This window comes from Podarcis erhardii (assembly GCF_964252035.2).
Source record: "Podarcis erhardii genome assembly, chromosome: 6".
Lineage (NCBI taxonomy): Eukaryota > Metazoa > Chordata > Lepidosauria > Squamata > Lacertidae > Podarcis > Podarcis erhardii.
The window spans coordinates 32,478,212-32,502,431 of record NC_138510.1 but is presented as its reverse complement, the minus strand read 5'-3'; the positions used below and the strand labels follow the sequence as shown (position 1 = coordinate 32,502,431).

Sequence of the window (24,220 nt, the reverse complement as noted above, 5' to 3'; positions counted from 1 at the left end):
AATAACAGTAATAATAATGAGTTTGACCAAACTGCGGGAGCCAGTGGAAGACAGAAGTGCCTGGCGTGCTCTGGTCCATGGGGTCACGAAGAGTCGGACACGACTAAACAACAACAAAAGTCGTGGCTTTTTCCATGCCTCTGCATGCAATCTGACCAGCCCGGAAATTGAGGCTGCTTTTTTTTTTTTGCAAATTCTCCCCCAAAATGAAGTTTTTTACCTATTTTTAGGAAAATCGCAAAAAAAAAAAAAGAAAATCAACACTTCTTATTTGGGCTGCCATATGCCCGTTAACCGCTTTTCCAAAACTCCGCTCGACGATTACTAGTTATGTCCGGGAAATTCGGGACGTATGGCAGACCAACGACGGCAAGAAAAGAACAGCCTTTTTTATTTCTTTTTCTTTTGCAGCGTTCGGGCGGAGTTATCCAACGGGCGGGAGCTGACATCGCACAGCTTCGTTGTGAATCTCTGTTGCCTAGCAACCGAGGCGGAGCCGAATCCATCCGCCGCCGCGCTTCTTCCTATTTAAAAGATGGTTCCCGAAGCCTGAGGCTTGGCGTCCACCATAGTGACGTCATCGAGGCGCGCCAGATGCGAAGGAGGAAGGAGACGTGTGGGCCTGAGGAGCCGAGCCGGGAATCTCTCCCCTCACGGGGAGGGTGCGGCGGTGAGTTTGGACGGGGGAGGAGGCCCCGAGGGCAGAAATGCTGCGCGGCCCGCCCCCTTCCATGTGCTGCTGAGCGGAGCTCCTGAGCCCCCGCTCCCTCCGAGGGCTTCCAGGGGAAGAGGTCCATGAAGCCCAGGGGAAGCTTCCCTTTTCGCTGAGCCACAGCTCCCTTCCCAGCCGCTGCTGCTGAATAGCCAAATCTATAGGTACCAGTATTTCAAAATAGAGGTCTTGCCCTGCTGTGGGTTTTGGCGACCGCACCGGGAATAGTACCAAATTGAGTACCTAAACCTTATCCTAAGCACTGATGGTTGTGGTAGGTCAGGAGTGGGAGCCCCTTTCAGTCAGAGGGCCATATTTATTGCCTTCTGGGCAACCTTCTGGGAGCCGCATGCCTGTGGTGGGTGGGGCCAAAGGGGGCAAAGTAGCAAATTTAAATTTTGCCTTTGTACTTTTAGGCTAGTTTATACTGTAGCTCTCAACTTTTACCTTTTTAAAAGGGAAATTCCCTTATTCCAAATAGGATTCCTTGCAAGAAGAGGGAAAAGTTGACAGGTATGGTTTATACACACACTCACACGGCTCTCCAACCGCCACCCGGAAAAGCATGAGGCATGATCAGGGGTGAGTTCCGACTAGGATAAATACTTGGGTGTGAAGCAGGGGAATTGGCAGGTGTGGCATGGCGAGGCACCTGAAGGTCCAACTGAGAGAGCCCTGGGGAACTGCATTTGGCCTCTGGGCTGAGATTCCCCAATTTAGTGCTAGGTAATGGGACCCATTGCTTGAGCTGAGGTCTATGTATCTCATTTAGGAATGCCCAAGAATTGCAATGTTATGAGGGAAGTTCTGTAGGTTCATTGGAGAATTCAACTCCAAGAGAATATTATTCCCACACTGGAATGCCACTGGAATGGTCAATAAATCTCTTCAGTTAACAACTGTTTGTGGTAGGGAGCAGAATTAGCTCTGAAGTGGATGTTCTCTGCTCACATTATTTCCAAATGCATATGTCTTTGAACCATTACTTCAGTTGCTGCAACTAAACACCAAGTAAAACATGTGTGCACAGTAAGTTACCTGTCATTATACTGATAAGCTAGGGGTGGCTAGGAGGTATAGCCTTAACATCCTTTGAAACAAGAAAGATTAGGCTACTATATTCTGAGTTGTGCACCCTTGTTTTGGAGTGAGTTCCATCAGATTCAGTGGTACTTGCTTCTAAGAAATTACTACAGCAGATAATGATTTTTTGAGTATCTGCTATAGTAAGTTCTTGAAGGTTTATTAACATACATCTATACACTTTATAAAACAAAGGCAGAGGCTTTCATTGTAGAAGTCTTGTTCTATTGATCTACATTAGGATATATTCATATATTTGTCTTTTTTAATTTCCAAATAAAATTGAAGTAATTGACATGGGGGAAAGTTAAATAGGTGGCAATATATGGTTTAACTTTGGCCACACTGTTGTGCTTTCCTGGACAGGTGGTGCTCCACCATTGTCCTTGCACTTAATCTTGTCTTTGTCTTTATTAGTCTGTAGTTCTGAAATGCTTTGATGTTCTACAGTTTGCCTAGCACACATCTCAGTGTAAATAAATGTGTACTGTTCTGAGATTTTACTGTATTAAAACATAGAATTTCTATGTTTTGTGGTATGCCTATGCTTCTGTTAAGTAGGGATGGTGGTCATCTGAATGTAGTTGAGTAGCACAATTAGAAGTGAATCAAGGTAGATGACAGGCTCATGGGATAGAAGAACCGGCAGAAACCAAGATCCTCATTCTCCACCTCTTTCAAGCTTGATGCCATTAGTGAAGCAGACTCTTCTCTTAACAGGTTACTCAAACTCTGAACCTACCTTCTCAACGCTATTGTTGACTGGAGTAATTCACTATGGCTCCTAAAGATATAATGACTAATTCTCATGCCAAGTCCATTCTCAATGCAATGAACTCTCTACGAAAAAGTAACACACTTTGTGATGTGACCCTTCGTGTGGAGCAGAAAGACTTTCCAGCCCATCGTATTGTGTTAGCTGCTTGCAGTGACTACTTCTGTGCTATGTTCACCAGTGAGGTAGGCAAGATGCAGAGTACACACATTTTTGTTTTTATTCATGCAAATAAGAAAGTAGCTTGTAATACAACTTAGAAGTGCAAAAATGTCATTAAGGTTGCAATTCTGTATGCATTTATAGCTTGCTCTTCACCAAGCAGCCCTAATGCACATTATGCACAAAGCTATGTAATGCTTTTCACTTACTTAGCAATTAAATCCATCTTAAATTGCAATCAAGGTCAACAACAGCACTGCAGTAGGGAACATCAGGTCTTATCCTGTACCCCTAAAGATCTAGACACCTGCCATCAAAAATCATACTAAGACAAGGCTATTTGCCCCTTGGATGGGGGCATTCCACAGCCTGGGGGCCACCACAGAATTGGCCCTCTCCCGCACTGCCACAAGAATCATATGGTGGCAGTGTTGTTAGCAGATCTCAACATCCCAGTATAAGAAAAGTTAAATTGTAGGCTTCCTAATGTTTCAACTTTATATACAATTTAGCTTTCTTGGATATCTAGGCTTAAAAAAATATTATCTCTGTTGCAAATCCACACTATTAAATTGTTACTAAGCTGGCTGGCAAATGTGTTTTGTCTTCTGGTCTACTAAGAAGGAAGCTTTACAAATGTTGGTGGTTCTTTTTTAATTTGGTTGTAAGTGACCCATGTAAGTACATAATGGGTAAACAAGCCATGCAGAATTTTTGTAGGATAGAAAGGCATTACTATGTTCTCCTCTCAACCCTGAACTCAGTGTAATGAGGACATTGCTGTAATTTATATATAGAGGTGCATGTTAATTACTTTTGGTGAATTAATTTGCCTGCCCCTTGACAGAATATATTTAAGGCATGTTATTAAAGTTTTTGTTTCTCTGATATTTAAAATAACACTTTTCAAAGTCGAAACAAAATAAATAAAAATTCCTTCCAGTAGCACCTTGGAGACCAGCTAAGTTTGTTATTGGTACGAGCTTTCGTGTGCATGCACACTTCTTCAGATACATGCACACGAAAGCTTGTACCAATAACAAGCTTAGCTGGTCTCCAAGGTGCTACTGGAAGGAATTTTTATTTATTTATTTTGTTTCAACTACAGCAGACCAACACAGCTACCTACCTGTAACTAGAACTTTTCAAAGTATTATCCTTGCACCAAAATGTCTGTAGGGTATTTGTTATATGTTCCATTTGCTGAAATATTCATGTGAGATTATTAATGCTTTATATCTCTTCTCCATTGCCCACACTGTAGTTTTCCAGGTTATGTTTTGGAACCCTATAAAACCCAGAGAATAAAAAAGTACTTCCCTTGTTTATAATTCACAGCTTTCAGAGAAGGATAAACCCTATGTGGATATTCAAGGGCTAACAGCATCAACTATGGAAATATTGCTGGACTTCGTGTACACAGAGACCGTTCATGTGACAGTGGAGAATGTTCAGGAGTTGCTTCCAGCAGCCTGTTTGCTTCAGCTGAAAGGTAATGACAAAAACATACAGTGTAGATCAGGAGCAAAGAGCTTCTGAGAATCCTTGATCTGTATTGCCCATTTTTTAAGAGATTTACAAAGTGGTGAACACAATAAGAAAACAAATATATTTAGACTAATAAACAAATATAAAACCAGCAGCTTCTAATACAACATGAGCCTAACCTTGTCTAAAAGCCCACATGAACAAAAGCATTGTAGCTTGAGTGAACCTATTCAATTGAATGTGTCAACCACTCGGGTAATATGATTGAAAATGCCACATTGCAGGTACCAGTGGGTGATACTTTAGTGGGCTGGGGTCTGAAGAAATATTTTGAACCATGCTCTCAACGGGCAGAAGGTTTTCCAAGGATTCACCAGAAGTGTAGCTTGATTAATAAGGAAAGCCAAGAACAATATAAAAGTCAAGGAGGGTTCCTTTTTAAAAGTAGAAATTTTGCCATAATGAATAAAAGGATCACAAACATCTCTGCTTGTTCTTATTCAAGCACAGTAAAACATTCAGGTGATGTTGGTGGGGATGTGGTATTTCTGTGGTTTCATGCCTCATGCATTGATTTTGTAATTGGACAGCAAATAGGAACTGTTCTCTAGTGCCACACTTTTTATATAGAAACTGAAACTTATAAACTGACAATCATAATGCATTCAGAGGCAATGTACAGAAAATTATACTGCCAGCATTACATATAAAATCATTAAAACCCAGATTACACCATAGTAAAAGGTATATACTTTTGCAAATTTTTATACAGGGACTCTTTAGTGAGAGAGTCTCCCCATTTTAAGATTGTTAAACTTGAAAGTATATGCATACTAGGAACTGCATCCCTGCTAGCACTTCTCGCCAGCCCCACTGCTCCTTACCAACCACCCTCCTTTTAAGCCTGGCCAAACCCCCCTCCCTTTTATGTCACATTTTGCATGGCTGCCCATTGGCCACACAGACTTTAGCTTGATGACATCCTTACAATTTTATTATATACTAAGATACTGAACAGTCAGTTATCTGAGTTCTGGCGGAAATGCAATCGTGAGAACAAATGAAAATATAAAATTGTAAAACTGCTGTTGATTAGTACAGTGGTACCTCGGGTTACATACGCTTCAGCTTACAGACTCCGCTAACCCAGAAATAGTACCTCGGGTTTAGAACGTTTTCTCAGGATGAGAAAAGAAATTGCACGACGGCGACGTGGTGGCAGCAGAAGGCCCCATTAGCTAAAGTGGTGCTTCAGGTTAAGAACAGTTTCAGGTTAAGAACGGACCTCCGGAACGAATTAAGTACTTAACCCAAGGTACCACTGTAGTTTGGGAGCGTTTTCTGGGTAGTAAGATATTTATGTCTTTGTGAAAGGGTAGATGCTGTTTTTGTAATATGAATAAAATACAATAGTTAATTAAGAATGTATTTTACTGATGTCACACCATTTTTAGAATTTATTACCACCAAAAAGAGCCTCAATATTAACTACCAAGGAAAATGACAGGCTGGTTAAGATAAAAAGATGGCTTTTTATTTACCAGATTTGGTGTTTGTTAGGAAAATGGATGGATTTGTTAAGCACAGTTTCCCCCCCCCCCCCTCTTAAACACTTTTCAGAACAGTGACTTAGCCCTCTGAAGTGCAAATCATGTCATTTCTCACAGGAGTGAAGCAGGCTTGCTGTGAGTTCCTGGAAAGCCAGCTGGATCCTTCCAACTGTTTGGGGATTCGAGATTTTGCTGAAACACACAATTGTGTTGACTTAATGCAGGCAGCTGAAGTTTTTAGCCAGAAGCACTTCCCAGATGTAGTTCAACATGAAGAATTTATTCTCCTAAATCAAGAAGAAGTGGAAAAGCTAATAAAATGTGATGAGATTCAGGTAAAATATGCCTTCTTGTTGTCCAAAGCAATGCTATTAAGTTCTAGTATTTGATACAGGAACCAAACACAACCTAGGAATTAACCAGTAAAATACTGTGGAGCTGACCGATGGAATTCATACTTTGGAGGTTAGCAATTTACAATCCATGAGCACTTGTAAGATCTTACTAGAATTCTGAGAATCCTAGTTTTCATTTCAATAGAAAAGCAAGTTGGTAGCCTTTACAGTTACCAAGATCTGTTTAAAGAAGCAATGGCAAAAGAGAATGTGAACAAAAAGGGGTTAGAATGGATGGAAGGCTAAAATTCAGAATTCATGGCAGAAAGGGGGGCAGGGTGTAGGAGGATGTACAAGATGGAAGTCTGGAATAATCAATACAGATTTGCAAGGAAAGTCCCTGGAAGACCTAGAGAAGAGCTCTGCACTCAAGAGGAGCCCTTACTTGCTTCTCCAGGAATGCTCCCTGTGACACAATGTGGGGTGGTGTCTCCACAAGTACAGGAGGTTTCCTGTTGCAAACAGTAGCCCTTGAACTCTCAGAGGAACATGGGGGTGACCAGAGCTCATGCCCTTGTGCCCCTTTTCCCACCGTGTGTGTGTGTTAAACCAAGATTCTGAATGTTCAAACAGGGCTTTTGAGGCACAGGGTGTGGGGGTTTTTTTAACAGTTGGTCCATCCTCTTAAATAGTTATAAATCAATACTTAATTTTGTGCTACAAAATCATTGGCAGTAAATGAATGATTTAAAATTTGTGGAAGCTGTTGAGGAATGTTAAAGTGAGAAGTGCAGTCTTGTTAGTTACTTTGAAAGATTTTGGAGCATTTTGTAAGGCACCAACCAGATCTTAAGCACATTTGTGCTTGTAAATATGATCACCCTTTTATCAGTGGGAAAGAGCTCTCTTTGCACTACACTCATGCTAACCCTATCTTGTTAAATATATGTTTGTCAAGGTTAACATTATGGGAGATATTTGCTTTATGAACAAAACCCTTAAAAGAGCAAACCCAAAGTTGAGTTGGGTGTGTGTGTGTTATTTTTTTTTACTTTGATATGGATTTTTGTGTTTTTATGTTGTAAACTGCCATGAGATCCTCAGACAGAGGTTTAGTATAGAAATTTAATAAAGAATAAAAATAAAAGTGACTGCACTTTCTTCAGAGAAAATGCTTTTTAAAAGAAAAAAATTTGCATGGTCATGGTGAGGAATGTGTGCTGGTCTTGGGTTAGGGTACTGTTTATGGAGGGTTGCAGGGGTGTTTGTTGCTGTTAACTGATTATTATTTTTACCCTTATTTTTAAATCTTGCTGTGATTTATGTGGAAATTGTTCAATTTGGTTGTGTACTTTTTGATGTGTTTATTGTTTTTGACTGCTATGGTTATATTTGTAACTATGTAATTTGTTTCATGCTGTAAGCCACCTTGAGCATGGTTTTAGCTATGGAAAGGCGGCATACAAATAAAAGGATGCATATCACATCATTGACATTGCACATTATATGCTTGTCACAGTTACACGATAAAGTTACACATTTCCCCCTCTAGAGAGCTGCCTGTGCTTGCTTTGCAAGGTGGATCTTCCTTTCCAACCACCATAATTTTCTGTGCAAATGCAGCTTCCCCACACCAGAAGTACAATCTATGCTGCACTGCCCTTAAGGCAATTCCTCCTCCCGTGTCATAGCCATCTATTTTTCAAAAGACTGATTAATTCCATGCCTTTTCTTATAGGTGGATTCTGAAGAGCCTGTCTTTGAGGCTGTTATCAATTGGGTAAAGCATTCAAAGAAGGAACGGGAAGCATCCCTGCCAGAGCTTCTGCAGTATGTGCGCATGCCACTACTCACCCCACGCTACATTACCGATGTCATAGACACTGAGGTAGGGCCAGTTGCCCTATTAAGCAGCTCATGGAATAAGTCCTGCAGAACAACTGCTGTATTTAGGAAAACCTCACTTATAATAGTACCTTTGTAATGTGTTCTTGCTGATTCTTTTCATATATACATGTTAGAATATGAAAACAAAGATTAGTACCCCTACAATTCCTCCTTAAGAGAAACCCTAACCCCAAACCCATCTACTTTACTGTGTAAGAACTTGAAAAATTATCTAAAGCAAGTCAGCTGAACATTCCTCTCAGCAGTGAAATGAATGACCCAGCCTAACTGCTCCCCATTTCCCCGCCTTCCTTCAGTAACATGTGTTAATACTGGAGGTAGCCATGAGTTTTGTGATGCCTAAATATAGAAATGAGAAAGACAATCCAATTCTGGTGTAGCCTTTGTGCAGAAAAAGGGGGAAACTCTGGTCTGTACATCATTAGTTGTGTATTTTTAATTTCCCCATCCATGTAAAAAAAACCCCCATAATTTTCAGTTATTTAGCCACATGCCTTAGCTATTCAGATGACTTAATATAACAAAATAACATCAGTTTTAATAAATGTAATACAGCTAATTTGCAATCTACTACACAAGTCAAGGTTCCTTTGACAAATATTTGCAGCTGCCATAGAAAAGTTAGGCTGCTTTCAGAGTGGCCTTCTTTTTAGTATTAGCAAGTAGGTAAACAATATTTTTGAAATTTTGGCCAATGGGTTCTTCCCTCCAGTAACTGAGGAAGGAATTTCTGTGCTGTATCCTTGAAAATTAGGACAATAGAAGGAAGCTCACAGAAGGCTACCTGCTACCCTACCCCAGGCAGTCCTTTGCATTGCCTCAAAAAGGGGACCTTCCTGAGTGGTGTGGGATAAGGCACAGGGCTTAGCTAAAGGATGAGAGAATGGGCCAAAATCAAATTCACAAATCAGTATCCTTGGTATATAATTTTACATTCAAACCAATTAAGTTAATGCAAAGGTCTTCTGGAACCAGTGTTTTAAGTTTTAATCCTGGAAACTGTATTTGAATAAAGAGTTCTATTGCATGCTCCACCAGCTTGATTTTTCCATATCTTTTATATTGCAGTACTTGAATTAATGTAACTGGACTAATTTTAGATTAATTTCATTAAATATTAGGGTTTTTTGCAGTGGGTCATAATGTGCAAGTATATCCATTCTTCTACTAGCTATAGGGTATTTTGAAGAGTTGTAAAAGTGTATAAAGAATTGGATAAAGTGAAAATAATGCCTGTATGTCTTCTGCAGCCTTTTATTCGATGTAGTTTGCAATGCAGAGACCTTGTAGATGAAGCAAAGAAGTTTCATCTAAGACCTGAACTTCGGAGTCAGATGCAAGGTCCCAGAACCAGAGCACGTTTGGGTAAGCATCAGAGAAGTGCATATAAAAATAGCTGGGAAAGAGTATGGTTTAATGTCTTCTGCCAATTGGCAGGCTCAGAATGAAGCAATGCTTCAAGTTTATAAGGAGTCTGTTCTCTAGTGTACCTGAACTTTGGAACTCCCTGCCTGTTGACATTACACAGGTACTGTGTCACTGTAATCCTTTAGATGCCTGTTGAAAACTTTTGTTTCAGTGGGCCTATCCAGACATATAATTTTGATACGTAATCTGTTCTTAATTTGTTATGCTTTTATTGCTTTTAGATGTTTTAACCATTCTTGAAATATTTTAAATATGTGTTATTTTATGTTTAATAATGTTTTTATTATGGAAATGTTTGCCGCCCAGGACCTTTTGGGAGGAAGGGCAGGATATGATTTTTAAAAGTAAATAAAGCTGTGCCTTCAGACCATCCCCCGGAGATATAGGGAAGGATGTGGGGGGATGCTGCTCGTTTGCACAGACCTAATAAACATGTGGGTACAAAGACCCAGATAGCAGCTGTATGATACAAAAGAAGCACCTTCACAGCTTCGTCTAAATAACTGCTTTATAAGAATAACCAGTTCTTTTTTTCTAAAAAAAAAATGTTTAGGGGTACTCTCATTTTGACTTAAGAAAATCACCATTTTCTAGTTCAAATTGGGGAAAATAAACACAGTAAATGGACACAAGTACAAAGATTCACAAAATGTTTAGGGGTATGTTTATCCTTGTGTATCCCCAGAAAAAAGCACTGGGAATAGCAGCTGTTGCCCCAAACACACCTTTGGGGAAGTAAAATTGTTGAAAGCTACCTGTAGTTAGCCAACATATTCATTTACATACCTCAGGTCCTGCACAAACATAAACAATGCTCAGAAAGCAAATAATTGTCAGCTAGGTCTTTTAATTACTTGGATTAGTGTGTCTCTATGTGTGGTATAGATGGATGTTAACTGCCTTGCAAATACTTCTACAAACTGTCTAGCCTCAGAAAATTTTGCTAGCCTGTCTGTCCATACTTGCCCACATAGCATATGTGACTTAAAAGAGAATGAAATTGGTTAATACTAGCTTGCTTGCTTGCTTGCATGCATGCCTGGAAGCTATTGTTAATCATGAAAGACAGCCATATAAATTGCATCTTTCAAACCTGGTATAAATGATAAATATAATTCTTAACATGTGTTCCAAGCAAAAGAGAATCTCTGTATATGATAAGCAAGCATATAAAAATACTTCTGCTGCAGTGTGGTATTTAATATTACTCTCAACTGAAGCATTGTGTAATGAAGGCTTGTTAGAAGAAAATGGAAGTAAGTTATTAGATGATATTACAGCTCAGTGGTAATTTTCAGATACTCAAGCCTTTGCCTATGACAGGCATACAGATACTTACTATTCTTAGATTCTGTATAAAGCTGAAAATTCAACATAAATTTGTTAATGACAAACTGATGATGCTGAGAGAAAGTCAAAGCATATTTTTTTAAGACAAAATGTTCAGGATGTTCTGGAAAGTGAGCAGAAAGGCTTCTCATGTGGTATGACAAACATCCTTGAAGCTTCACTATTATCTTCTGGATTGGAGCAATTAACTGGAAATTAATAGAATGGACTTGCCAAGGGCAAATATGGTTGGGAAACAAAGCCCAAGTGCACAGCTGCAAAATGGGCTGTAAGGTTGTCAAGAGAGAGAGATGAAGATTATATGGCACAAGCTAAGCATGAGTCATCTGTGGTGGTGGTGTTGAAAAGAAAAGAGCAAGGGTTATTGGCTTGGATTCACAGACATAGGATATTAATACAGTTCAGTTTGGCGTTAAACCAAAACTAGATTCTTATTGTCACATTTATCTAGCCTTTAGTAGATTGATGGGCAAAATAGAAATCTTAAGGCTGTTGTTAAAACAGGATTAACTATTCCTCACAATTATGTAAGAAAAAGCAAAATGCAGTGAAATACAGCAACTCGTAGATAGGTTTGCTTAGATGCTATTGAAATATTTTTTTTAAAAAAATGCTTAAGCTTCATGATTTGCAAATTATGTCCTGTGTTTAAAATGGAAGCAGTATAGATTTAGGCATAATTCAAGGGTGGCAAGTGGAGGGGGGGACTACTAAGACTACAAAGTGCAATGAAATCAGTTGCTTAATAAAATAGTCAGGTGTCTCTTGCTGGAGAGTTTGAAAAGGTTAGGCAATCTGTCAAGAGTGGCTTAAGAATATGTAGCCTTATATTTAACAACTTACCTAGCAGCCATAGGAATTCTATGTAGATGTGTTAAAGGCCTGACTGAGAGACGGATTTCTCCATCCTCCTCAGCCAGCCCACTTGGTTTCCAGTCTAGCAACAGAGGAAGGAAAGTCTCTTCCTCCACAACCATCACAGAAATGCAGTGGGAGAATGAAACACCCTATCCTTTCACCAGTCTGCAGTGTTTTTAGTAGCGTGCATTTCCATGCTGACCACGGGTGATGGACTTCTGTTCTCCACAGCTGGCATGAAAATGCAGGCCACTTAGCAAGTTATCAAAAAATAAAACAAAGGCTAGTAGCACTTGTGCTTTTATTTTCAAGGCTGAACTAGTGTGTCACTCAGTTCTACTATTCTTGACCCACTACTTAGAGTTAAAGTGAGGATCAGTACACCAATAATGGAAATAAAAAGTATATACTCTAGGATATTAACCTTAAAGTGGTCCGTTTTTATTCAGGTGCCAATGAGGTTCTCTTAGTAATTGGGGGCTTTGGAAGTCAGCAGTCACCTATTGATGTGGTGGAGAAATATGATCCGAAGACACAGGAGTGGAGTTTCCTACCAGTATGTAATTGTTTGCTTTATCACATTTTTTTTGCAACAGTAAAATACCAGGTATATACTTTAATAACACATGTTTGACCAGTCTGATTAAGCTTACTAAGGGGCTAACTGCACTTACTAGCTGATGCATGTAAGTGCCTCAACACCTTTTTTAAAAAAAGAGATGAGGGAATTTAAAACAGGGAAGCAGCAGCTGGGAGTGCTTTACCATCTCCCTGCCCTCTGTTTTTCCTCTCAGATTGCTTTTCCTCTGTGGGGTGGACATACGTTTGCAATTGGAAATGCTTCTTTAAAACCTTGTGGTTGGAAGAGTTGCTGCAGGGAGGGCTTCACAAAGATGTTTATAATGCAGGCATCTTCTTCACGTAGGAAAATGGATAAACCCTGTAGTCCCGCTGTTGTGAAATTGTGGGCTGGATTCGGCCTGCTAAACCAATGCAGGTAGCTCACCACACATTGGCAAAATCTAACCATCCCTTGCAGCCCTGGGCTGAGAGGTGTTTAACTCTCTGCAATGTGTGTATCTCACATCTGTGTCTCAGTAGCATGGAGCTGGCTAACATCTGGCTGAAAAAAGGGTTAGCCAGCTCTGCTGTACAGCATCATCTGTGGGCAATAATACATGTGTCTCTGACCAGGAGCTGGATGGTGACTTCACAACAAGCATGTGGGTGGCAACATAGTCTTGCACACATGCTAGGATAATAATTACCAAGAACGAACTGCGAGTCAGAAGTCCCCAGTTCAAATCTCATCTCTTCCTTGAATTTACTGGGTAATCTTGCGCAAGCCACACTCTTCCATTCCCTCCAACACTCCCCTAATAATTTCCACCATCAACTCTTTTGGGAGGAAGAGTGACATAGGCTTTTAATGAAATACTGCCCTTTTTTGCCTTCATAGGGCTATTATAAGGATTGTCCAGAAAAGGCATGTGAAACTATTTGAACCTACGAAAGCATTGTACGTACATAAATGTTAGGCCTCTTGTGTAAAGTAGTCTGAGATGAAGAATTGGGGAGGTTCTGGATGATGACTCACAGAGCCACCTGAAATTTAAATTAATGGAAAAAGGAACACGACAAGGCTGCCCTATTTCCCCTTTGTTATTTATTTCGGTTCTGGAGGTGCTCTTGAATATGATTAGAGGGGACCGGTTGGTGGAAGGAATTCAGGTCGGAGCGAAACAATATAAACTTAAAGCTTTTGCAGATGACCTAGTTTTGACCCTGCAGGAGCCAGAATCTAGTACGAAAAGAGTATTACAATTGATTCAGGACTTTGGTCGGGTGGCGGGATTTAAATTAAACAAACAGAAAACCAAGGTGTTGGAAAAAAACTTGACAGATACAGAGTCAGAACGGTTTCAGAGAGAGACAGAATTAAATGTGGTTAAAAAAGTAAAGTACCTAGGGGTAAACATAACAGCAAAAAATCTGAGTCTATTTAAGGATAACTATGAAAAATGTTGGTCAGAAATTAAGAGAGACTTAGACAGTTGGACAAAATTGAAACTTTCTTTGTTAGGCCGAATTGCTGCTATTAAGATGAATGTATTGCCAAAAATGTTGTTTTTGTTTCAAACACTACAGATTGTGGACAAGACGGAGTGCTTCTGGAAGTGGCAGAGAGATATCTCTAAGTTTGTCTGGCAGGGCAAAAAGCCCAGAATTAAGTTTAAGATATTAACTGATGCGAAAGAAAGAGGGGGCTTTGCCCTGCCAGACTTAAAGTTGTATTACGAGGCCGCAGCTTTCTGCTGGCTAAAAGATTCGCTACTTCTTGAAGACACTGATGTACTGGATTTGGAAGGTTTTAACAATGCTTTTGGTTGGCATGCATACTTATGGTACGACAAAGTTAAGATCAATAAGGCCTTTAAGAACCATATTGTCAGAAAAGCAGTGTTCAATGTCTGGACAAAATATAAAGACTTATTGGAAAACAAAACTCCAAGGTGGCTATCACCTCTGGAAGCTAAGGCCCGAAAAAGACCCAATATGGAGGCCAAATGGCCAAAATATTGGGAAATATTAGAAAAAGATGGAGACAATTGGAAATTGCAGAGTTTGGAGAAAATGAAGGATAAAGTGCGAGACTGGCTACACTACGCTCAGATTAAAGAAGTCTTTAAAAATGACAAAAAGTTAGGGTTCCAGGTGGAGAAATCGAAATTGGAAACAGAATTGTTAGAACCTAAGACTAAGGTAATCTCAAGAATGTATAACTTGCTGTTAAAATGGAACACACAAGACGAAATGGTTAAATCAGCTATGATAAAGTGGGCACAGGATATTGGCTATAACATCATGTTTGAGGACTGGGAAAGGTTGTGGACCACTGGGTTGAACTTCACTGCATGTAATGCTTTGAAGGAAAATGTAATGAAAATGATATATAGATGGTACATGACCCCAGTTAAACTTGCCAAAATATACCATTTGTCTGACAACAAATGTTGGAAATGTAAAGGAAATGAAGGAACATTCTTTCACCTCTGGTGGACCTGCCCTAGAGTGAAGGCCTTCTGGGAAATGATATATAATGAGTTGAAAAAGGTATTTAAGTATACTTTCCCCAAGAAACCAGAGGCCTTCCTCCTGGGTATTGTCGGCCAGAGGGTGATAAAGAAGGACAGAACTTTTTTCCTGTACGCAACAACAGCAGCAAGGATACTCATCGCTAAGCATTGGAAAACCAAAGATCTACCCACCCTGGAAGAATGGCAGATGCAACTGATAGACTATATGGAACTAGCCGAGATGACCGGCAGAATCCGAGACCTGGGAGAGGAGAGGGTTGAAGAAGATTGGAAGAAATTTAAGATGTATTTGCAAAAATACTGTAATTTGGTTGAATGTTAAGAAGGATGCTAGATCATAAATAATTGAGCACCACTAAATTAGATGGAATTGGGATGACAAGTGAGAAATATAAATCTTCCGGAGAACTATTAGACTATATTTAAATGAATGGGGCACAAGAATGTAAACAAGATGATAAATTGCTGGTAAAAATTTACAATGATGTAAGTGGGAGCGGGAGACGTGAGGGAGTTCAAAGAAGTTATGAAACTATGCTACGATACATGTTATATTGGTTATTATGTTTATACTTGTATTTAAAAATCTTAATAAACATTTTTAAAAAAAAGAAATTTAAATTAATGTTTTCTAAATCCCCTGGTGAGCTGTTTGCTTTCTGTATGTCAAAACCTTTTGATACTGCATTCCATTGAGGCTCTTCTCGTCTCATGCAGAGAACCTCAAAAGTGTGCTGCGTACTGAAGATGTGAGCGTGTGAAATTGAATATATTGAACATATTGTTGTAGATAAACAGAATATATAGAAATGATAAGCCCTGACACATTAGTGCAGCATTGTCTGTATTGATCGCACTATCTCTGTATGGCATCACTAGGAAATTGCAGGTGCCCATCATACCTAAAGATACCCAAAAAAATTGCTTCCATTTTTTTCTTTATGCATAGAGTATCAGCCGTAAAAGACGCTATGTTGCCACAGTTTCCTTGCATGATCGGATATATGTAATAGGTGGTTATGATGGCCGTTCTCGCCTCAGTTCTGTGGAATGCTTGGATTATACATCTGATGAAGACAGTATCTGGTACTCTGTGGCTCCCATGAACGTTCGTCGGGGCCTAGCAGGGGCTACAACCCTAGGAGGTATGTATTGGTAAATGTATTCTAATTCCACTACTGATAATCATTGCTGGAAACAATCTTAAGTACATTCATTTTGTGGGGAAATTAATTCATTTATTCAACCAACGTAAGTGCATATTTGTAAAATACTGATTTCAAATACTGTGATTTCTTTAATTCAGTTAACTGTTGTGTTACAGACATGATCTATGTTTCTGGAGGTTTTGATGGAAGTCGGCGCCACACCAGTATGGAAAGATATGATCCCAACATTGATCAGTGGAGTATGTTGGGAGATATGCAGACAGCTCGAGAAGGAGCAGGACTGGTGGTTGCTAATAATGTTATCTATTGTCTTGGTAGGTAACCTCCGTGTATTTACAAATTTTTATATGGTAGTGCCTCAGCTGCAGTCTGGTGAAAAGACTATGCAAGAAGCTGTAATTAGGAAGTGATCTTGCAAATTTCACAGCATTTGTAAGTTCTGTTTTGCCCTGGAATGCCCATCAAGTATGAAAGGTTTCTTCCGTGGAAAGCCTTTAAATTCAGAATTCCAATATCTGAAAGCAGTAGGCTCCATATATAAACGTAGAAACAGAGCAAAGGCAATGAATTTTGCAGGACAGAGCTCAGAAATTGTTGCACTGCATTGGTCCTGTATCTTTTGGTTTTTAAGAGGTGACTTAATATTTAAGAAACCATCCCAAAGAAATCCTTAGTAGGTGCTTGAGTTGTTCAGCACAGTAGATGCAGCAGCCCTCAGCTCCACAGGCTTCTCAGTCTACCAACCCTGAAGCCTCTGCCTCCAGGATCCAGATGCCCAAGCCAGCCACTGCCACTACTGGCCACCTTACTTCGCCAGCCAGCTTGGGGATCTGCTGCTTCTTCTACTGCTGCCAGCTGGCCAGTTAGGAGTCAGTCTGACAGGAGGAGTGTGGGAACAAGGAAAGTTGGTAGAAGCAGTGGACAGCTGGCCTGATAATCCACTGCTGCAGTCGCCACCGCCAATCCCTAGGCTGGCTTGCTGCTGCCTTCCTCTTCCTGCAGTCCTCCTCCTGCCAGTCTGACTCTTCATTCGAAAACGTTTTGGCAACAGCACAAGAAAGTCTAAGCCTTTCATGATCCTCCCTGCACTCTTCCTTTGCACCTCTTGACATCAGGAGAGGCAAAGGAGAAGTGGTGGCAACCAAGGCTTTTGGTGAGCTCTTAAGGAGATGTGGGTGTTTTTTGTGCAGAGGTTGGCTTGGTGAGTGAAGTGAAGCGAGCAGGGGCAATAGCCCCTCGTAAAAGTAATACAAGTAATTTAATGGGTTCCTCTGTTTTCAGGTGGTTATGATGGTCTGAACATCTTAAATTCTGTGGAGCGATATGATCCCCACACTGGGCACTGGACAAATGTCACTCCAATGGCCACAAAGCGCTCAGGTGAGAGTCCTGATCAAGGTGGGGAGCCGTTGGCAGTATACCAGCTGTCTGGTTTAATAGGGACCATCTGATTAGAGTGAGAATTTTGTTCTTGCTTCTCCCTGCAACTGTACTCCTACAGAGTAGAGCTCCTGAAGCTTCCAAATAATGAATGTGGAATTTGCCTAGGACACCAGGAACCAGCCCTCTCTTCCCAGCAGCTCTCCAACTACCACAGGGTTGTATCAAACAGTGCATGGAGTTCTGCTCATGCAATGTGGGGTCCACTTCTCCTCTCCCTGCATGCTCCCAACATCTGCTCCAGACTTCCTGGAGCAGATTTTTTTTTGGGTAGTGGTGGTTAGGATTAGGGTTAGAGAAGATGTCCTATTACACTGCACAAGCCTGTTTTGTGAGGACTGTTAGATACAATTCATACTATCTGAATAGCCTTCACAATATAAAACATCTGTTTGCTCTCATTCCTTTATACAGTGAAGACAGTTTGCATGCTGTCTTTAAATGTATATAAATATATACTTTTCTTGGATATCTTTAAGCAACTTTGACATCCTGTGCAAACATTACAGTTCTGGGAAGATTACTTTCCCCCTGTCACCTTTGCAGTGAGAGACTGTGACTATTAAAAGAGGCAGGCATTATGATAACTTCACCCACCAAGGGGCTTGTTCATTTTCAGAAGGTGTCCAGATATGCCTTATTGTGGGATTTGGTGCTACATTCCATGGTTTTTCTTTCCCAGGAGCTGGAGTAGCCTTGCTGAATGATCATATCTATGTGGTTGGAGGATTTGATGGAACAGCACATCTCTCCTCTGTGGAGGCGTATAACATTCGCACAGACTCATGGACCACAGTGACCAGCATGACAACCCCCCGCTGTTATGTGGGAGCAACAGTCCTGAGGGGACGCCTTTATGCCATAGCAGGGTAAGGGGGCCAAGCTTCACTCAGAAATACCTTTAAGCCCTAGCATAGCTGGGGCAGTCTATCTATACTTTTATATAAGTGTATTAGATGCCCAGTATCAAGGCAAAAGGCCCATCTGATAGTGTTTGTTTTTGCGCACTGAGGCACATGATCAAGATAAAAAATGCAGGCAGGGTGAATGCTGTTGGCTAAGGCCTTGCTTGCAGCCTCCCTATAGGTATCTGTGAGAACAGGATGCCGAAATAGATGAGCTACCGGCATACCAGGCGTGAGTCTTCCTTCTGTGAAATTGTAAGCTGTGGATTGGTCCATAGGGTGGGTTTGTGGTAACATGATCAAAGATGGACATGGTAAGTGTTTCCTTGCACTGACCTCTCACAAAATACAAGAGTTCTGTCATTGTATAACTTAATAGGGATGGGTGTGCCACCGCTCCAAACTATTATCAAGTCATCATCTCCTTTTTAAGAGTTCCAGACTTCAACATGTTCTCATCAGTAATCTTCTCTCACGTGTAGGTACGATGGGAACTCGCTTCTGAGCAGTATTGAGTGCTATGACCCTATCATTGACAGCTGGGAAGTGGTGACATCACTGGGAACCCAACGGTGTGATGCTGGCGTTTGTGTGCTGCGTGAGAAGTGACTTTAGGGGGAAGGCCTTGCGAGAGCACTTCTGTGGAACAGAGACTATGGGAGAAAGTACTGGCTCACTTGCAGCTATTGCTCTTGTAGCTGTGGATGCAGTGACCATTGCTACCTGGCCTGCGCTGCAGACCTCCAGGCTCATCTTCAAAGCTACTGATTCCATTTAAAAAACAATCCACACACAAGGCACTTTGAACCGAAAACAGAGAAATCACATCCTCATGTAATGATAACCCTGTGAAAGTGAGTTGCCTAAAGCAGTAAAGATGTCTGTGCTTTCTGGCCTTCTGCATCTCTAGAACATTGGCACATACAAGGAAGTTAGAGCATGGCACCAACGATTTGTGCCTGAATGTTTCCATGTACCAAATATGCTGCAGTGCAGACATACTGTTAGTGAGCATTGTGTGGGCACACTGTGTTTGTTTTTGGACACTTTTTAAGTTCTGCACAGACTTGCCCATGGTGCTGGGGAAAAGAGCCAGAGGCTGATGCATGCAACTGATAAAGACTCTGTGTGTTGGTATAAGCAACCTGGCCTTCCACCATAACGGAAAAGGGGGCAGCGGAGACTATACCCTGCTGGAATATTCAGTCTTAACTGCTGGGAAGAAAGGCAAGCAGACAGGAAGAAAATACTGAATTTCGTGTTTTTACCAATTTTACCTGAAGAGAGGGTGTGTGTTCTAGTACTTGTGAACAAAAACCTGTTTACATCTGCTATCTAAGCCAAGTTTTTTTTTAGTGTTAGTGGAGCAGTGAAGTAGCAAATCTTGACATATTGGCGGGAAAGCGTATAATGTGCTCTGGAAAGGGTGCATCTGCCCAGGCCACTTAGGCTGCATTGTGAATGTCCCTTCAATCTCCACAAATCACTGAACATCTCTTCTCAACCCCACACTGGTCTTAAGCCTGATACCCTGTGCAGGCCTTCTGCATGAGCATTGTCAGCACAGGTTGTCTTACACTCAGCTTTTATTGTGCTTCTGCTTTAGCTTCAAAGTAGGAGCATGATACGTTATATTTCGTTAAAAGCACACTAATGTTTACAGTGCATTGTAGGTTTACCTGGTGTCATTTCTCTCCAGACCCAGTTACAACAAGGCATTTCACATGAACTGGAACATTTGCTCAAGGCATCTCTTTCATGGCATATTTATGATTCTCCTTGCCTATTTTAATACCCCTCTGGTGTGTTATGCAGCTTGTACTAGATATGTGAATTCACACCACATTGCTGAAATGGACACCTGAGCCTGTGGATAATGCGCCTCCAACCCCTCATGGATGTGCCCTAAACTTTCAGCATGATCCTGGAGCTCTCTCTCTCCCATGACCCACTGAGCCTCTTCCTGTGTCACACAGCTCTATTGGGAGCCAAGGGGTGAATGTATTTATTTGCTGGGTGATATTGACTCCTTGCTTTGGGGATATGGTAGCATGGGAGAATGATGCACTTTCGAATAACACTGAGTTTATAAGTCCTGTCCTATCACATCAGTGTTTGTGATTCATTTCTTACGTATTTTTTTTAATAAAAGTATCTCTGGTACATGTGAACATTTGGTTTCTCCAAGTGGGTTGCCTTTATTATTGCAGTAGCATTTATTATTTAAACCATTTTAAAAAATCTAAAGTATTTGTTGAAGTGTGCCTTTTATGTAGGCTTCTTCTGAAGAGGTGCCAACTGGGCATTGGTGGAGTCTACATTTGCCCACTTTTCTCTTAAGTCCCTCTTTTTTTTACAGCTTATTTCTTAAAGAGAAAGTAAAGTGATGGGAATTAAGAAAATGTTTATAGAGTAATAGAATTGTAGAGTTGGAAGGGACCTTGAGGATCATCTAGTCCAACCCCCTGCAATGCAGGAATATGCAGCTGCCCCATATGGGGATCGAACCTGCAGCCTTGGCGTTATCAGCACCACACTCTTAACTGAAGATTATTTTTACTTTGATGCGCAAACTGCATTTGCAGCTTTCTTAATCTTGCATATCTTCAGATCTCCCTTTCCACTCCTGCTTACATTATAGTATGACCCCATTGCTCCTTTCAGGGAGGGAGCTGTCATCTATTGAGGCAGGCTCTAAATGAAATGAATAATGCATCTCATCATCTGGTAAAGAAGTTGCCAAGAAATAATTCTGTGTCTTTTCCTACTCTTTTCAGCCCTTCCACTTTTCTCTGTAATATCTTACCATAAAAGGGAGGCAGGGAGCTTTAGCCAGGTATCAATCTCCTTACACAAGAAGCCATATTCTTCCTCTTTAGTACTGTATTTTAATCGAACTCAGTAAAAGACATTACAGGAGAGAAAACTGAGTAGTATTCTGAACAGAGAACCCATGAGCACAATGAGTTGTTTGGAAGGCGCAATGGCCGCATGTGTGAATGGAGTCACGTTTTATTTTGGGACAACTCTTTCCTTTCGGTTACTTACATCTACCCCTCTAATCCCACCCGCCTAAACACACACGCGCACACACACACACACACACACACATATTACGGCATCTATGCCAGCCTTCAATAATTCCCCAGTTAGCAAACACGAACAAAGAAGAATCGGCACTAGCAGGGCGTTCTTCCCAAAACGAAAGTGGGATGTGCGCGCTACCACCTTTCCTGGCATAACGGGAAGCTGCCTTCCATCCACGCAGACGTGTTCCTAACATCTTGCAAGCTGCCGGTACTGTGAACAAGGGCGCAGAGCCATTTGCTCATCTTCCCCCCCCCCCCCCACTGGGTTCGTAGCTGATGAATTCAGCCGGCGTCTACTTTTACTATTTCCGTTCGATATTATATTAGTACTAAAACAAAAACAAAAACCCGAACTGGTGCAATGGCAGGATTGCAAAAGGAAGAAAAGAGCTTTAGCGTTGAGGAGCGCTGGACTGCGCCGCTCGCTCGGTCTCCTCTCCGCTTTCCCGTTCCAGAGCCGCCGCGCAAATTGCGCGCGCGCCTTGCAGAGCCGGCCGAGGGGAACAAAGCGGGGCGCCTCGCTCGTCCCCGCTGGTGTCGCCCCGCCCTCGCCCTCGTGCGCCTGCGTGGCTATGGCGGCGCCCGGTTCGGAGATGGAGGCGGCGGGCGCGGCGGGGCCGGAGGAGCTGGTGTGCGCGCGGGGCCGGAACCGCAAGGCCGTCCTGTGCCAGCGCTGCAGCTCCCGCGTGCTTCTGCCTGGCACCGCCACCTTCACCCGCCGGGAGGTAGGCAGCGGGCGGGAGAAGGGCTTGCTGGGCGCCGCGAGACCGGCTTGCCAAGGCCAGGGCGGGGTTTTCGGAGGAGCTGCCCCGGAAATCTCCCGTTCCTCCGGTGGTGCTTTGCTTAATAAGAGCCAGAGGTAGAAATCTCTGCCTAGCCCTGAAGATCCCTCCGTTATTTGGGGCCAGTCATTCTCTCAGACTCAACTATGCTACATTGCAGGCAGGTTGCGAGTTAAAAATGGGATATATTGCGGTGGGGGGGGGGTTTGATATCTGCAATATTGAGCTTGTTAAAGTCCGAGGTATAAGTGAAAATAATGGCTATGAAAGGAAAGGCGCTTGGCGACTTGTCTGGCTGCAGAATGGGAAGAGACACCCTGCAGATCCTAAGAGGCATACTTATTATTAACACGTGCAGATCCTAAGAGGCATACTTGTTATTAACACATGCTTTACAGTTATGAAGATAAGTCTTGCCTAAAATGAAGCTCTGAATCCAAAATCTAGATGGAGAGCCAACTTTGCAGCCAGAGGCCTACCCAGGCTCCCTTGCACCCTTTGCAGTGAGCTGTCTCGCCCCTGTCTTCCCTTGCACCCTTGGCAAAGAGATCTATTGGTGTGGAGAGGCACAATTTTTGCACCCTCCCGGGCCTGCACCCTTGGCAGGGGCCAATCTGCCCAGCCCCTAGGTACGCCCCTGTTTGCAGCTAGTCACCTTGTGTATGCTAGGGGAGGCTAACTAGTGTTACTGGACTCCAATTCCCATCAGCCCCAGCCAGCATGGTCAGTAGTCAGGGGTGATGGGAGCTGTAGTCCAACAACACCTGGAGGGCCACAAGTTAGCCACTCTTGATGCATATTCAAAGTAACAGTGAAGAGACAGGGAGTTGTGTGCTTGGGAAACTGTAGAGAGCTCTAACTATCCCATAGTAAGTACCAGCATATCATGCCAGCCCTGTCGCTACTTTCACGATAAAAGCAGCTGACTTGCTTGTTTTGTTGCCTGACAGCTTTTCCTCCCTGCTATGAAGAAGAAGACCGCCCTGGTGGGTAACAGTGACTTGGATGGGGATGTCCTACAGGACCACTGGCTGGTTGATGACATGTTCTCTTTTGAAAATGTTGGCTTCACCAAGGATGTTGGAAATATAAAGTTCCTGATCTGTGCAGACTGTGAAATCGGTCCTATTGGCTGGCACTGCTTGGATGACAAAAAGAGTTTTTACGTGGCCTTGGACCGTGTGTCCCATGAATGATGTGCTGGCTGGTGACCAAAAGATCAATGATCTTCCTGTCGGCTGGTTCAGACATGTTATAGCTACTCTTCTCTCTAGCAGACTAATGTCTACTTTGTAATGCCAACATGCAGCCTTGAAAACAGCTCAAGAATGGTGCCCTAACATGTTGCATTGAAAGAAGTGTCTGCTTATATTGCTTGTCAAGTGACTTACGACTCCCTTGAACCCCTTCTTCCCCATTTAATTATTGCAGATTACATTGGCGTAGTTTGAAGCAAAGACCTCGCTTTATTTAATTATTGAGTGAAAGAAAAATATTGAGATACACTGAACCATCTATCCCCTGTAAAGTGAGCATATTAATGCAACTGGAATAATTCTTCTAGCCTTTTTTTCTTTTCTTTTTTTTTTGCTTTTGGGCAGTATCATATCCAGATTTATGGTTTTCTGCTGTATTTTGGACCAAAGGGTGCATACTTTTGACTTTAATGTTTACAGACTTGACTGCTATATCTCTGTCAATTGACATTTTATAATTGACATTTTATAATTTCTATCTTATAACTGTTATTGAAAGCCAAGTCTTGGTTGCGGGACTTTTTAAATGTGGGAAAATAAAACGAAGCTTTTGAGAGTGCAGAAGAAAAGTACAAGAAAAGAATGTCCTTGGATGAGCTAACCTTCTAATCCTTTACAAATATTTGTATTTAATTAAATGTAAACCAAGCTTTTCAATTTGTATGTTGTGATCTTTCTATAAAATGTTGCCAGAGATAATGAACCTAATGAATCTTAGCTAATTAAAAACACAGCAAATCTTGACAAAGAAAGAATGCTTCAGTTGGATTTACTTCCACTTCTCCGCATAGTCCTTTTCGATTTTTATCCATTTTCCTTGCCAAAAATGACC

At 41.6% G+C, this 24,220-nt stretch overlaps 2 protein-coding genes across 10 annotated transcripts; both read left to right on the top strand.

The window, feature by feature from the left end:
* The first annotated feature begins 548 nt into the window (after positions 1–548).
* KLHL12 (kelch like family member 12) lies at positions 549–20,432 on the top strand. 9 transcript variants are annotated; one of them, XM_081864770.1, is made up of 13 exons: positions 559–670; positions 1,485–1,586; positions 2,516–2,755; positions 4,071–4,224; positions 5,888–6,105; positions 7,844–7,993; positions 9,264–9,378; positions 12,099–12,205; positions 15,697–15,892; positions 16,072–16,230; positions 17,198–17,296; positions 18,039–18,225; positions 18,744–20,432. In XM_081864770.1, the coding sequence occupies exons 3-13, from the start codon at positions 2,573–2,575 to the stop codon at positions 18,868–18,870; spliced, it is 1,695 nt and encodes a 564-aa protein (XP_081720896.1). In that variant the 5' UTR covers positions 559–670; positions 1,485–1,586; positions 2,516–2,572; the 3' UTR covers positions 18,871–20,432. The 9 variants fall into 9 exon arrangements, with proteins under 9 accessions (XP_081720898.1, XP_081720896.1, XP_081720894.1 ...); XM_081864768.1 differs by having other exon boundaries at positions 1,485–1,620; XM_081864767.1 differs by lacking the exon at positions 559–670 and adding an exon at positions 814–876.
* A 1,474-nt stretch (positions 20,433–21,906) lies between these two features.
* RABIF (RAB interacting factor) lies at positions 21,907–23,556 on the top strand. The gene is made up of 2 exons (XM_081868318.1): positions 21,907–22,075; positions 23,083–23,556. Exons 1-2 carry the CDS (start codon positions 21,923–21,925, stop codon positions 23,326–23,328), a joined length of 399 nt encoding a protein of 132 aa, XP_081724444.1. The 5' UTR covers positions 21,907–21,922; the 3' UTR covers positions 23,329–23,556.
* The last annotated feature ends 664 nt before the right edge of the window (positions 23,557–24,220 follow it).